General features: G+C 31.4%; 1 protein-coding gene across 2 annotated transcripts in view; it reads right to left on the bottom strand.

Moving 5' to 3' along the window:
- The window catches only part of LOC111711442 (uncharacterized), a 24,044-nt gene extending 7,424 nt beyond the window's left edge, over positions 1-16,620 (bottom strand). Inside the window, exons 1-3 of one of the 2 annotated variants that reach the window (XM_023485809.1) lie at positions 16,449-16,620; positions 7,737-7,972; positions 6,264-6,390 (exon numbers count right to left, since the gene is read on the bottom strand). In XM_023485809.1, coding sequence (XP_023341577.1) covers positions 6,264-6,390; positions 7,737-7,868 — 259 coding nt within the window. In that variant the 5' untranslated portion in view covers positions 7,869-7,972; positions 16,449-16,620. Of the gene's footprint in view, positions 1-6,263; positions 6,391-7,736; positions 7,973-15,358; positions 15,483-16,448 lie in introns of those variants that run through there. The other variant, XM_023485810.1, reaches the window with a different exon arrangement.
- Between the last annotated feature and the right edge of the window lie 247 nt (positions 16,621-16,867).

Below are 16,867 nucleotides of genomic sequence, written 5' to 3'. Positions count from 1 at the left end.
AACCAAATTATGAAATAGGCTGGTTTCATAATTGACCAATGATCATTTCACATAGACTCTATGCCTTCCACTTTACAAACGATGATTTTCCGTTATAACTATAAATCAAATGATGATGTTTTTATTCACCTAATTCATTATAAAGTTTATTTAACAGTTTAAAAAATTCGAAATTGAAATGAATAGTCTAGGGAACATACTGTATTAATGTACTCTCCTGCATATAATTTGTGAACATTTACATGATTTGTACACTTTGAACTCCCTTTCAGGCTGAAAGGGACTGAAAAAATTCATACCGAGAGATTCTTTAAATTCCTCTCTAATATATATTCTATTCTCTATGGTTTCAGTCTATATCCCCCCTTACAGTCCACTCTGTATATTTTCTGTATTTTAATGTTGTAATACTCTTTATCAAACCTTTGTTTTATTATACTTAAAGAAGGTGTGAGGTTAATATTACCAAATGACTATGACAGTTGATAGAGAAATGTAATATTATTTTTGTGTTCTTTATTGTAAAAGTTTTGTCCTGTATTAACTAGAAAACACGGTTTCAAGTTGGTATGATGCTTTCAAATGTTGATTATGATGCTTTCAAATTACACTTTGGATGCTTTACTACACGGTCAAAGCATCAAAAGTGTTGAAATTGAAAGACGTCCCTTTCTCTCTTAACAAATTGAAATATCAGAAATAATGAAGAAGTTTTCTGTTCCTTGTTATGACTCGGAGTAGAAATAATTGGTAAATTGATACAGGGAACTTTACAGGTAGAATCTTATATTGTCGGGGTTGTATTAGTTCATGATAATCTTTAGTCTACGATAAGCGATTTGGACAAAGAGAGTAGATTATACATAGAGTGGAATTTAAACAATCCCTTGGTATGCTATTTGTCAGTCCCTCTCTAACTCTGAAAGGGAGTTCAACGTGTACAATTCATGTAAATGTTCACAAATTATACGCGGTTCATCACTCTAATACAGTATGATCCCAGGACATATCCATTCCAATTTCTTTGTTTTATAAAGTTGTCAAATAACTTTAAACGTGTGTATTCGCTATAGGTGAATTAAAATCATTATTTTATTAAACATCAAAATGTAAACATTTGTAAAGTGAATACCTACAGAATTGTTAATCTGTTTTGCTTCTGACTCTTTTGTATACTGCAATGAATATCTTGTTTTAAATTAATTTTCCTATTTCAAATAGGGAGGCTTTTAGGGCGCTACACACCCATCTTTAATTGTGAACGTTTTCTCTTTGTATATCATTGTAAAACAAAAATAAGGGTTTAAATGTTGACAATAAATATTTTTCTCAAAATTTGGATGATTTTCGTAAATCAATGCAGAACATATACTGGCTGTTCCAAAAAGCAAAACAAATTAGAAGACAACTCTAGCAAGGGGATTCCAGGATTAAGCCAGGATATCGAGGTTGATGAACCAGTAAAGAAAAAAAATTCATATTTGAAAATGTCAAAATAGTTTTTTCAAATCCAACCACATAGCAAAAATGCAAAACTTCCCTGCAAGATTTAGGCAATATGCTTCCTTTTTTCAAAGGCAATTTAGATAGATATTTTGTCTGCAGTTTAGCAATATTTTTTCTTTTCCTTTAAGCTATTACAAATAGCCATAAATTATTTTTACTTCAAGGAAAATGGCATCAAAAAGAAAAATGCCATTTATAGCTCCAAAAAAGCCATTTCAGGCTAAAAGCTTGGTGCTCAAACTGAACCCTCAGCCATACTTTTTTTTATAATGTGTAATGAGTCATTAATTTCGACCTTTCCTAAGGTTTTCTGGTTTTCTGGTCCCCACAAGCAAATTTTAACAATTTCTATTTATTAAGTGTTCCACAGGGAAATTTTTTTTAATCCATTCTTAAAATAGAATTTAAGTATATAAACATCCTACATTTAGAAGCTTCCCGCAATTTTCTAGGGTTGTTTCCCCCTTTTCCACCTGCCCCTTAGCTGTCTCAGAGCTATTTTACTATCTAACAAGACTTAAAACTTAGGAACCACAGATTAGATTGGTTAAATGTTTTCCTTCCATTTCACAGTTTTATGAGTCCCACTGTATACAAGTTATGAAATTAAAATTAAAGAGATAATAACCATTTACCTTCCTCATCCTCAATTTTAATATTTTGGTATCTTGAGTATTTCAAAAATATTGGTTTTTACTGTTTGATTACCTCAAATAAAAAAGTATGTTTTTTACTAAATAAAAACAATTGATTTTTATTGAAGTTTATGCTGAAAAGAACTCGAGAATTCATGATAGGCTATCAGAGAATTGATTTAGAGAAAATCACATCATTTTCACGAAAACTATTCTATAAAGTGACGTTCCAGGGCCCTAAAGGTTATATAGTACACCTGCAGTATGGAGACAGTATAACAAAATGACTGTTTTAATCTTTTTTTCGAGTAAATTCCGCTCTATGTATAATCTATTCGCTTTGGATTTGGAGGTCAACCGTGGATTAATGAATTATACTAGCATAATAAATAGTTTACTCGGCAAACTAAAATGTCACCCATTCTTCTCAATTTAAACATTGCATAAATTAAATAAAAGATTAAATTTAGTCATTACAATCCTTTATCCAGTTTAGAAACCTCCAACCTTAATTGGTCGTTTTTATATTCTTTTAATTTAAACCTTTCTAGGTTTGTTGCAACAAGAATTTGATTTGTGTATTTATTTATTTATTTATTGAAAAAGCCGCATTAATTAAATATACCTTGTATATATAAAGAATAAAGCTTATTCTGTCCTATCTATAGAGTCTGTAATACCTTGTATATTTAAAGAATAAAGCTGATTATTCCAGATTACTCTTGTCTGACGAATTATGTCAGATACAAGAAAAGAAAAATTACAGAGGAGTTTGTATTATGTACGTACAATAAAGATATATTTTTAAACAGTTTTTTACTGAAAAAGGTTAGGAGAGGAGGAGGGAGGAATCTCTAGATTTTCGATTTTGAAGTAGCGATTTTAAACCTAATTCTCGATTCTGGATCCCTTATGGTCACAACTCTAATATTCTTATTTAGAGCCTCGATTTAGTGAGTTTTGTCAAATTTTTTAAAAACATTTGTCTAAACTTTGTCAAATCTAAATGGCAACTTAGTTGAGACTAATTTAATCACGACCTCAGGGGGGGGGGGCTTTCTGAATTTAAAATATGTTGAAGTTTTGATTGTTAACAGAGGGGTGGAGGGAGGGAGGGGGAGGGAGATAGTCACTCCTGGCTTCTGAATTTTGCTGATAAATGTAAAATATAATGAACTGACAACTCAGGAGATCTACAGATCTAGGGTCCTGCCATTTGAACTCCACTAGATTATTTATATTTTAAAGAAATACTATATTTATTGCTTATACACTCACTATATAGTTTCAGTAGAAGTAAATACTATATTTAGTGCTTATACACTCACTATAGTTTCAGTAGAAGTAAATACTATATTTAGTGCTTATACACTCACTATATAGTTTCAGTAGAAGTAAATACTATATTTAGTGCTTATACACTCACTATAGTTTCAGTACAAGTAAATACTATATTTAGTGCTTATACACTCCCTATATAGTTTCAGTAGAAGTAAATATTCCATTTACTGTGATAGCGCCGATATAAGGATTTATCTCTGATTGGATAATGAGATAGATAGAAAGATAGGTGTTACCGCCATGCAATTTCTATTGGTTCAGAATAGACACCAAACACATGACTGAACCCTGATTGGATCTGGCGCTAATGGAGTTGGCATACAAGAGTGCACAGCGTACAGTACAAATATTCCACCAAAATAAATATGTTATCTACAATAAAGAAAGCCTGGTTATGAACCCCGTTCTATTCAGAACTTACATTATCAGTAATAGTACATTTTTATTGCTTTCTGTTGCTTAATATTTTTCTTCTGTATAGACTACACAAAGTGTAAACCCCTTGTATGGGTTTGGTTCTATAGTAATATAATACGTATCTAAATATTTTTTTAAATATTAAAAAGATAACAAAAATGGAGCACTTTCTTATATGAGCATATTTGAAAATCCAGAAAACAAACCTGACAGAGGCTGCAGGTGAATTAGATAGAAATAATTTTTTTACATGAAGAGATCCCGGTTTCTCCTGCATGATTTCATTCCATGCACAGGAAGAGAATTTTGTTCAAATTGACCGTTACAGAATCTTTTTTTGTTTTACAGATGCTTTCTAATCCTTATATCTTTGCCATCTGATAGTGTTAACATTTGATATTTTTAACTTATCTGATCTAACATGATTTAGTTTAAAACATCTAAGATCTGCAACATTGGATTGCAAAGATATAGGGATAAAAAAATGGAGTTTGTGGAAAAGATTCAATTTCATTATTTTACTGAACACAAGAACACCATCTCATTCGTGAAGAACCCTTGTTCTTTAGATTCTACTTTCCTTCTTACTTCTTGGTACCAAAAATAACCCTAACTTTTAGAGAAAAAAATTTTCAAATATACGTTTTCTTTGCAGGATTAAAAACATGTGAAAAATAATTATTCTGTTAGTAGTCAAAAATCGGAGTGAGAAAATAGCAAAAGTTATAATCTCAAAACGAGAACTTTTAAAACAACCTGAATTTCTACTACTCATAAAAGAACTTTATGCTACAGTCCCTTTAAGTAATGAATTATGTTTACAGTCTCTTTAAATAATGAATTATGTTTACAGTCCCTTTAAGTAATGAATTATGCTACAGTCCCTTTAAATAATGAATTATGTTTAAAGTCCCTTTATATAANATACTAACATATACTAATCTAACTAATACTAACATATACTAATCTAACTAATACTAACATATACTAATCTAACTAATACTAACATATACTAATCTAACTAATACTAACATATACTAATCTAACTAATACTAACATATACTAATCTAACTAATACTAACATATACTAATCTAACTAATACTAACATATACTAATCTAACTAATACTAACATATACTAATCTAACTAATACTAACATATACTAATCTAACTAATACTAACATATACTAATCTAACTATATACTAACATATACTAATCTAACGATGATTTCTTTAAATTTTCAAAACTATTTAATACGAAAAGAGACCTTATTGCATTATCACATTTATTTTGATGTTGATAAAATTCTAATAATTTTTAAACTCGAGTCTGCTAGTCTATACTTCCTTATCCTTTCTTTAAAATGTATTAGTCGTTAACATATTTTTATAAAAGCAAATGTAAACAAATTACAAAAACCATAAATATTTCACATTTTCCTTTCTTTTAGACAGCTAAATAATAAAACTGTTATTTATACATATATATATACATATTTAAGTACCAACTGACAGAAATTTTTTTAATTTGTCCCTCTAAAATATCAATTTGATTTTCTTTATAGAACAAACCTATCTAATTAACCTGACAAACTAACTTGACAAGAGAATTGAGTTTTTGTCACAAACTCTAATTTCTAATCCTTATATCTTTGCAACCCAATATCGTAGACCTTAGATATATTAAACTGTGAATTCTGTTAGATCAAACTAACCTGTCAGACTAACCTCACAAACCAACCTCACAAACTAACCTACAAACTAATCTGACAAACTAACCTGACAAAGTAACCTGGAAAACTAACCTGACAAACTAACCTGACAAACTAACCTGACAAACTAACCTCACAAGCTAACCTCACAAACTAACCTCACAAACTAACCTCAGCTCACAAACTAACCTCACAAACTAACCTCACAAACCAAACTCACAAACTAACCTGACGAACCAAGTGGGCAAACTTATATGACTTATGACAAACAAAGTTTTTTTCATCATGTTTTCCTTCCATAAAGTTAAATTTTCTTTCCGTTGTTATTTTTAGATATCATAAAACTTGCAGAAATAGTTCTGTTAAAGAACTGATTTAAACTTTACAGTCTAGTACGGACATATTTAAAGTGGATTGGAGGAGGAACCGGGAGGGGGGGGGGGGTTGTCCGCTAATAATTTTTGGAAATAACCCACTTCTAAACTTTTGCATTTCCATATAGCAATAAAGTGACAAACAGTCCTTTTAAAAGGAATTTATGTGACTACTCCGCTTTACACGACGAATGTTTTCTTATTTCAGATCCGATAGTTTTTCACGAACAGACCCTTTAAGTTGAATTGATTCCTGAAGATCAAATATAAAGGCTTACCTCTAAAAAGTTCAATATCTGTTCCTCTTTTCTCCAGAGGGATAAATTTATTTTCCTCATCAAACCCTTGAGCTTTCTTGTAGATCTTTAAACAACCAGTATTCATTCCACACTCTACAGAGTTAGCCTAGATAGTAGATAGTAGATAGTAGATAGTAGATAGTAGATAGTAGATAGTAGATAGTAGATAATAGATAGTAGATAGTAGATAGTAGATAGTTATTTGTAGATAGTAGATCAAAGATTGAAGATATTTATTTAAAGTAGATAGTAAATAGTAGATTGTAGATAGTTATTTAAAGTAGATATTAGATAGTAGATAGTAGATTATAGATAGCTATTTAAAGTAGATAGTAGATACTTTTACTTTTACAGATACACAACTTTTATTTTCTTCTCAATTTTAAAATTCAATTTTGAAAATTGCCACTATTTTTATTTTTTATTCTAGTTTTAAACTGAGAAGGAAAAATATTATGTATATCAAAAATTAATGTTTCAAGAAATGTAAACAAACGATCTTTTTTTTCTTTTTCTTTGGGGGAATTTAGTAATATTTTTCCAGCAAAGTTTGAAAGAACAATGTTAAATTTATACAAAGTTGGGGAAAATTATTAAATATGAGTTTTATACATTATTTTACTATTCTCATATTACCAAAGTATAGGATAAAAGAGCAGGGTTAATTACCAAGGTATACGATAAAAGAGCAGGGTTAATTACCAAGGTATAGGATGAAAGAGCAGGGTTAATTACCAAGGTATAGGATAAAAGAGCAGGGTTAATTACCAAGGTATAGGATAAAAGAGCAGGGTTAATTACCACGGTATAGGATAAAAGAGCAGGGTTAATTACCAAGGTATACGATAAAAGAGCAGGGTTAATTACCAAGGTATAGGATGAAAGAGCAGGGTTAATTACCACGGTATAGGATAAAAGAGCAGGGTTAATTACCAAGGTATAGGATAAAAGAGCAGGGTTAATTACAAAGGTATAGGATAAAAGAGCAGGGTTAATTACCAAGGTATAGGATAAAAGAGCAGGGTTAATTACCAAGGTATAGGATAAAAGAGCAGGGTTAATTACCAAGGTATAGGATAAAAGAGCAGGGTTAATTACCAAGGTATACGATAAAAGAGCAGGGTTAATTACCAAGATATACGATAAAAGAGCAGGGTTAATTACCAAGCGTGTATCAAAACCCAAAGGGAGAGCACTCACAGAGTGATCGCTTAAAGGGACTGTTAAATCTTTTATTTGAGCAACATTGAGGAAGAACTCGTTGGTTTTCTATTTATAAGTTATTTAATTTCCTCTAGATTAATTGACAAATTTTCCTACAAAAAAATATGAATATCATTTGGACTCAGACAAAAGTTAAATGGTATAGTTGTGAATCAGGCCCTATCTCTAAAAATGTAGGGTCACTTGAAATATTGTCAACAGTCCCTTTAAAATCTTTAATTTTCTCACTTTATTTGCCTCCAGGTCTGTATAACATCTAAGCTGCGAGGTTGGTACGGGAGAGTAGACTAGAATGAAGAGGACGATGAGCAAGTGAAAGGACGGGTTCAAGGCTGACAAGAGGGACGAGTAACTCGTCATTGTTTGGCGGGGGATGAGAGGGGGATTAAACTTATCCTAGAAGATATCACTTTACTTCTCCGGACATCACGAGGAGTTAGAGAGCAGCAAACTCATTCTGTACCCTAGAATAATATACAGTTAGAGAGCAGCAAACTCATTCTGTATCTTAGAATAATATACTGTTAGAGAGCAGCAAAATCATTCTGTATCCTATAATAATATACTGTTAGAGAACAGCAAACTCATTCTGTATCCTAGAAGTACACTCATTCTGTATCCTAGAATAATATACTGCTAGAGAGCAGCAAACTCATTCTGTATCCTAGAATAATATACAGTTAGGGAGCAGCAAACTCATTCTGTATCCTAGAATAATATACTGTTAGAGAGCAGCAAACTCATTCTGTATCCTAGAATAATATACTGTTAGAGAGCAGTACGCTCATTCTGTATCCTAGAATAATATACTGTTAGAGAGCAATACACTTATTCTGTAATTTGTATCCTTTAAAGGAAAAAACACGTTTGGTAAATTAAATCACGTCTTTAGTTTTAATTGTTTGTTACACGTAACACGGTACACATACCTTTTCTGTGTTCGTTACACGTAACACGTTCACATATACTTTCTGTGTTCGTTACACGTAACACGTTCACATACACTTTCTGTATTCGTTACACGTAACACGTTCACATACACTTTCTGTGTTCGTTACACGTAACACGTTCACATACACTTTCTGTGTTCGTTACACGTAACAGGTTACACATACACTTTCTGCGTTTGTTACAGTAACACGTTACACATACATTTTCTGCGTTCGTTACACGTAACACATTTTACATAAACTTTCTGTGTTCGTTACACGTAACACGTTACACATGCACTTTCTGTGTTCGTTACACATAACACGTTCACATGCCTTTTCTGTGTTCGTTACACGCAACAGGTTACACATAGACTTTCTGCATTTGTTACAGTAACACGTTACACATACATTTTATGCGTTCGTTACACGTAACACATTTTACATAAACTTTCTGTGTTTGTTACACGTAACACGTTATTACAAATAAACTTTTCAGAAAAGTACAATATATCTGTTCGACTAATCCATATATATATATATATATATATATATATATATATATATTTATATATACTTTGCTTGGGTGTCTGGTTGTTTGGGTGTTTGTTAGTTTTTTGTTTGTAACCGATAAACGTCAAAACGGCTGAACCGATCGAGCCCAAGTTATTTTTGGAACCTCACAAGATCTCAGGCCAGGAAGGTTTATGAATGGTTAGAATTGAAAAAGAAATTACCTGAACAAAATTTCGATTGTTCAAAAAAAACAAAAAAAAAACTTAAAAAGAGCAAAAATTTATAGTTAAAAACGAAGGTGGGGGAATAGCGCTTTGGAAGCCTAGGTTTAAAAATGCAGCTCTACTTTTTTAATTATTTGTCAACCCCTTAATTGAGAAAAGTTCTTGCTTGGCATCAAACTTTGGAAACATCTTGAACACGATTCATTTTGTCTTCATTTATGCAAAACTATGCAAAAGTAAGATAAAGTTTCAATTTATTTTCAATAAAAGGTTTAAAAAGTTGAAAACTTGAAGAACCAAGTTTTCCCTACAGTATATTTTATAAGGAGCTGCATAGATTTATCATAATATGTAAACCAGGATTAAATCTAAGTGTATGATAGGATTACAATCCATACAAAGAATATAGAATCTGTGTGGATCAAAAACATCTCCAAGTAAATACTATATTGCAGATTGGCGAAACAAGATAAAAAAATTATCTTTTCCGCTTCATTACTTTACGCGGCCAATATTCATCGAATATCTAACTTTCTATAAACAGTGTGGCACTTTTTAAATAAGTGCAGCTAATATACTTTCTATAAACAGTGTGGCACTTTTTAAATAAGTGCAGCTAATATACTTTCTATAAACAGTGTGGCACTTTTTAAATAAGTGCAGCTAATATACTTTCTATAAACAGTGTGGGACATTTTAAATAAGTGCAGCTAATATACTTTCAATTTCAATGGATTGAAATCGCTGTTTGATGAATAAAAATGCTTGAAAATCCAAAATGTTTTTGCATCTTATTACAAGGGATTTATTGCAAAAATAAAAAGAAAAAAAGCTAAATCGTTTAGACTAAGAGTTTCGTATCTGTTTTACTTGCTTCCTTCTATGTATCTATTATCCCTGCTTCTATTTTTACATATTATCCCTGCCTCTATTCATTTAATATCACTTTTTCTATGTTTTTTTTAGCCCTGCTTCTATGTATCTATTATCTCTGCTTCTTTGAATCTATTATCCCTGCTTCAATATATCTATTTTCTTCCATGTAGATTAAACGTATCTATTATCTCTGCTTCTATGTATACATTATCCTCGCCTCTATATATATATTATCCCTGCCTCTATTTATCCATTAACCCTGCTCCTCTATGTATCTATTATCTATTATCCCTACTTCTGTCTATCTTTTATCCCTGCTTCTATGTATCTATTATCTCTGCTTCTTTGCATCTGTAATCCCAGCTTCTATGTATATATATTATCCCTGCTTCTATGTATCAATTAGACATGCTTCTATGTATCTATTATCTCTGCTTCTATGTATCTATTATCCCTGCTTCTATGTATCTATTATGCCTGCTTCTATCTATCTATTATGTCTGCTTCTATGTATCTATTATCCCTGCTTCTATGTATCAATGAGCTCTGCTTCTATGTATTTATTATCTCTGCTTCTATGTATCTATTATCCCTGCTTCTATGTATCTATTATCCCTGCTTCTATCTATCTATTATCCCTGCTTCTATGTATCTATTATCCCTGCTTCTATCTATCTATTATCCCTGCTTCTATATATCTACATATTATCCCTGCCTCTATTCATTTATTATCCCTGCGTCTATGTATCTAGTAGCTCTGCATCCATGTATCTAGTAGCTCTGTTTCTATGTATCTAGTAGCTCTGCTTCTATGTATCTATTATCCCTGCTTCTATCTATAAATTATCCCTGCTTCTATGTATCTATTATCTCTGCTTCTTTGCATCTGTAATCCCAGCTTCTATGTATACATTATCCCTGCTTCTCTGTATCTATTATCCCTATTTCTATGAATCTGTAATCCCTGTTTCTATGTATCTATTATCCCTGCTTCTATGTATCTATTAGCTCTGCTTCTATGTATCTATTATCCCTATTTCTATGAATCTGTAATCCCTTCTTCTATGTATCAATTATCCCTGCTTCTATTTATCTATTAGCTCTGATTCTATGAATCTGAAATCCCTGCTTCTATGTGTTTATTATCCCTGCTTCAATGTATCAATTAGCTCTGCTTCTATGTATCTATTATCCCTGCTTGTAATATAAATTATCTTTACTTCTATGTATCTATTATCCCTGCTTCTATGTATCTATTAGCTCTGCTTCTATGAATTTGTAATCACTATTTCTATGTATCTATTATCCCTGCTTGTATTATCAATTATCTCTGCTTCTATGTATCTATTATCCCTGCTTCTTTCTATCTATTATCCCTGCTTCTATGTATATATTATCCCTGCTTCTATTTATCAAGTAGTTCTGCTTCTATGTATCTAGTAGGTCTGTTTCTATGTATCTATTATCTCTGCTTCTATGTATCCATTAGCCCTATAACTACTATGTATCTATTATCTCTGCTTCTATGTATCTATTAGCCCTATAACTTCTATGTATCCATTAGTTAATTTTCTATTGAGTTATGCATTGTTGAGACTATCTGTCAAAGAAGGATTATATCCTTCAAAACTACATTATTCCTAAACCTCTCTCTTAGGTTTAGACAAAGGGAAAATATTTTCAGAATACAATATCAATTTTTCCAGATATACAAAAATACACAAAAGTCCCAAAAAGATAACTGTTTCAATTTTTTTAATATCATATTTTACTCTTTTTGATGTTTTTAAAAACGATTTAATTTGTTGTACTAACTAAAGCATTTTTCTACATCGCACAGGAGAGCCAATTTTGTAGTTTGACTAACTTATCTTAAAGGGACTGTAAGCGTAAAATTAAGTGACCCTCTTTGCAAAGATGGCAATGCCTGATTTACAATGGTACCCTGAAAAGCTTTGTGTGATTAAGTGGGAATTTTTAGAAATCCATGTTGTTGTTTTTTTAACAGTTTAAATACATTTGCGGTTTCTCTTCCGCATTTCTTACATAAGAAACAATTTTCGAATCAGAAAACGACGATATCTTCCACATTTTTCATCAGGTTAAGGTTTCAAGGGTACCTTTGTAAATCGGAAATCGCCATCTTTGCATGGAGGGTCCTTGGAGATTACGCTTACAGTCCCTTGAAGCAAATCAATGTCTTTAATAAAGGATAAAAGGCAGGAAAGATGTAAGAGTTCCAAGTTTAATCTAATTTTGGAGTGATCTACTCTAGCAGTAAACTGAACTGCAGTGATTCTAGTAGCGTAAATTCTTTTATTAAAATTGCACATTCTTTACTTTTAAACAATTTTCATATCAGCAGTACGTAAACAACATCCACAGTGCAAAGACAGATTTTAAGACTTGAAAATTTTTTTAAATTTAAATATCTATTGCATTTTGAAAAAATTTTTTTTTTATATTTATATATATACACAACAATTTGTTTCGACTATTTCTTCGTGTTCTGTTAGATTTTGAATTTTTTTATAAAACAAAAAACATAATTTTGATATTTGACGTGTTGTTTGGAACAAATAGGTTTAATTATTTAAATAAAAAAAAACCTTAAAAATCATACAACTGAACCATCATTTTATGATAAAGTTTTGCTGCTATTTGCTCAAATATTATTTACTGATATATAAACTTATATATGTATTTATATTTATTTGTATTTAAGATTTCAGCAGCACTTTAAAACATTATAATTATTGATAACTCAACATATTGGCTCATGGCTTCTGAAATGGCCAATGTTCACTAGTGCTAACATAAAATTAGATTAGAATGCAAATATTTCCCGTAAAATGTATTTTAAAAAAGGAACATAAATTACCCCAATGTAGATTTCTAAACGTTCAGAGATGGGAACTTTTGAATGGGATATCCTTAATCCTGATCGGATAATTAATCTGGAGATTAAAAATGAGTGGAGAACAAGCAATATTTAATCTGCAGATTAAGAAAAAGAGTGGATTAAGCCTTAATCCCGATATCCACCATTCTAAAGTTTTCAGCTCAGGGCACTTCGCATCTCTTATTTTTGTACAGCGTAAAAAAAATTTCATGGATTTTTTTTTAGATTTTTAAAAAGATTTTTTTGATTGATTTCCAAAAATCTCAAATCGAAAGGTTTTCTCACCGTAATTTGTTAACTTCCACCCGTGATAACCCTTCCTTTAAGGGACATGTAAATTACCACAAAAAAAAATTTGGCCTGAAATATTTATCCGTTTCACCCTGGTCTAACCAGGGCGAGATGCATTCGGTTTCTTATGAATTCAATCACGTTTTGGTCAATTCAATAATTCAACAAATATAAAACTTTTTCATTCAAAACGTGGATGCTGACAAAAATCAAAGAAGAGAAAAGGCATTTATGTTTAGAAGAATTCACAGTTTGCTGGTAAAAGGACAGTCACAGAACTGTTAAATCTGTTGGATCTTGAAATTCACAGTTTGCTGGTAAAAGGACAGTCACAGAACTGTTAAATCTGTTGGATCTTGAAATTCACAGTTTGCTGGTAAAAGGACAGTCACAGAACTGATAAATCTGTTGGATCTTGAAATTTAACGAACACACAAACAGACAGACAAATCACAAAACAAAACATATACAGGGTGTTTTTAATTCTGTAATTCTTAAAAAGCATAGATCTCAGCCATTTTAAAAATCGTTCTGATTTTAAAAAATCTAAGTAACTTATTAATGGACGTTTTATAATACGTAATAAAAATTCGGGAAATACAAACATGTAAATCTGCAATTTCATACTTTCTGACACGACATATTTTCACCAAAAATCATGTTATTTAGAGGGGCGGACCAGAAATAATGCTCCGATCTTTTTAAAATACGACCTACGCCTGGCCATAGAGAGAGTTCCCTGAAAATTACAGCCAAATAAGGGCTCAGCGTTAAAACCCCTGTCGCCTTCCTCTCGCCAATGTCAAATTAGCTGACAACTACCGCTCCAGAACCAATTTGTTTGCCAAAGAGGACGGGGGCTATTATGAACATTTAATGAAGAAATCTATATAATTTTTTGCTTTTTACCAAACGTCCATACGTGTAGACAACCTTAATTGTTTAAAGGGACTGTAAAGGAAAAATGGAAGGGTATAGGCTGAAAGCTAATTGCTTTAGCTCTTGATCCCGACCCATGAAAGTTTTATCTGATGTTCCTGTCTCGAAAAATTGATATAAAACTGTGTCAAATTTATACGAAAATTTATATATATACAATTTTGTATAGAAATGGTAGGTTTATACAGATCATATTAGGGTTTCTCCAATTATTATTTATAATTTTTATTTTTATTTTTAATAGATATAACTGATAATATTATTTTTAAGTCCGTATGACGTGGTCACGTGATACAGACAGAGACATGCGACCAGTATAAATTTGACACAGTTTTATTTTTATTTTTCATTTTTGAAAACATTTATTCCTGTTTCGAGGATTTTTGATAATGAAGACGACATTTTCATATTTTCCAGGAATGTTCGAAAATCCAGCGCCAGCGAAATATTATTTTTTTTTAAAAATCAAAAATATTATAAAATATCAACTACATACGAATACGTCGAAAAATAATCGATGACTATTGTTTGCAATATCTGAATGATTTGTTTGGAATTAAATTGATTATTTTACGATCCGAGTTATATGTTGCCACTTTCTGAATTTGTAAGGACGCAATGTTCTTCGGTGTGACTATGGGTCGTTTTTTAGACGCAACAGATAGAAGTAAGATTAGCAGCGAAAAAAAACCGCGTATTTTTCGCCGTAAATCATTTCATTTCTCGCGAACACTCTCTTTAAGTATTGCGGATTAATTAGCAGAAAATGGAAATATAATTATATAATTCTAATCTATCTTATCGTCAGGCAACATGTAGACTGACGAGCCATAATCAAGTAACAGTATTTATTTTATTACTCTTCTCTCTCTTTCCCCCCTTCAACCCCCTAACCTTCCCCTCCTCCCCCCTATCAACAGAACAATAATTAAGGTTTTTTTTAAGTCATAGCGATAGTTTAATTGTCGGTGTTTGATAACAAAAAGAAAAGTTGTTAAAATACTAATCATACAAATTTGTTAAAAATTCATAATTTTCAACAAACCAGTTACTGCATTCTTCAACTAAAAAATTTTTATATTAAAAAAGGTTTTTACAACATGTTTAAATAGACTGTAAGTGTAATTTCAAGGCATCCTCCCTGCAAAGATGGCAATGCCCTGACACGATTACCTTTAAATCTTGGTCTGATCAAGTATGAATAAGTTCAATAGGATATCAATGTTTATAATTATGCAAACTGATTATCTTAAATCGTGGTTTCTACATGTTGCTTGAGAATTTCTACCACAGGGAAACCCATGTTTTACAATCTGAAAATTGATAGTTTCCAATTATGGTTTTATTTATCAAGTGACGAGTGGATTCATGCAGAAGGCATAAAAATGAATAGTTTTCAGATATAGGTTTCAAGGATACCGTTGTGAATCAATTATGCCCCTGTGAAAATAAAGAATCACTCGAAATTACGTTTACATTCACTTAAATATACGTAGGTAGTAAAATAAAAAGTTAACCTATGCAAAAAAATTATATTTATATTCATTTTTTAATCTGATCAACCTTTACATGTATATATCTACAATAAGACAAATAAAAAACGGTTTCATGTTTTTGTAGTCCAGTCAAGGAAAACATATATGAAGTAGATAATTTTGTTTGGGGATTTTTTAAAACAAAACTAACATCGTCTTTTGTTAAATGCAAAGAACAAGTGTAATCATATTGAAAACAAAGGAATTGAGTCTTTGCCACAAACTCTGATTTTATAATCCCTATATCTTTGGAACCCTATGTCGTAGATCCTTGATATTTCAAACTATGTCTTCTGTATGATCAAATAACCTAAGTTTAAAATATGAAAGGTTTGCATTATCAGACTGGAAAAACATAGAAATTAGAAAATTTAAGCTTGTGGCAAAGACTCAATTCCTTTTTTGAAAATATAAATAAGAAAAACAAACAAAATGTGTGACTTCTGTCCCTAGGGGCTCTCTATATCAGACTAACAGATTTGTATTTATTACTTCAGTAACAACTTTGTCGCAACCCTACCCTACAGTAAGAAATACTAAGGCGTAGTGCGCAAATATAAAGATTGACATTGAAGTTAGATTAAAACTGTAACAAGCAAACTATAACTCCATATATATATAGGTACTGCATATTTCCCATGGAAGGTCGTAATTTCTGATAATATCATGATACCAGGATCAAACAATATCCAAGTTTATACTTAGATAACTTCTCATGTTCAACCCACCTGTTTTATTCTCCTGTTTAACAGGACACAGAGCAAGGTCTGAAGATTTTCTCCGCCCTGTTAAATTCTTACATGGTTTAACTCTAATATTACAAAGGTCTCAACTAGAGTATAAAGAGTGTACACTGTTCCTTGTTGTTGTGGTGTATAGTAAAGAATAACTGTGTATAGTGTAGAGGACAGGGTACGAGGCTCTCGGCAAACTTGAAACCGTCCGGAGACTCAGGACCCGTCTTAAACCCCCGCCTGGATAACCATCCTTGCCCCTTCACCATACTTCCGCCATAATCAAATCTGTTCTCATTATTTACAACTTTTACCCCCCTCCCCCCCTCCTAAACCCTCTCCCCTAAACAAACACAACCTTTTATACAGTAAAATAAAAGTACAAAGAATGATGGGGGGGGGGGTTAAAGTAT

The sequence above is a fragment of the Eurytemora carolleeae genome, unplaced genomic scaffold (assembly GCF_000591075.1).
Source record: "Eurytemora carolleeae unplaced genomic scaffold, Eaff_2.0 scaffold1138, whole genome shotgun sequence".
Lineage (NCBI taxonomy): Eukaryota > Metazoa > Arthropoda > Copepoda > Calanoida > Temoridae > Eurytemora > Eurytemora carolleeae.
Note: the sequence above shows the minus strand (reverse complement) of the source record. Positions and strands in the feature narration are given on the sequence as shown.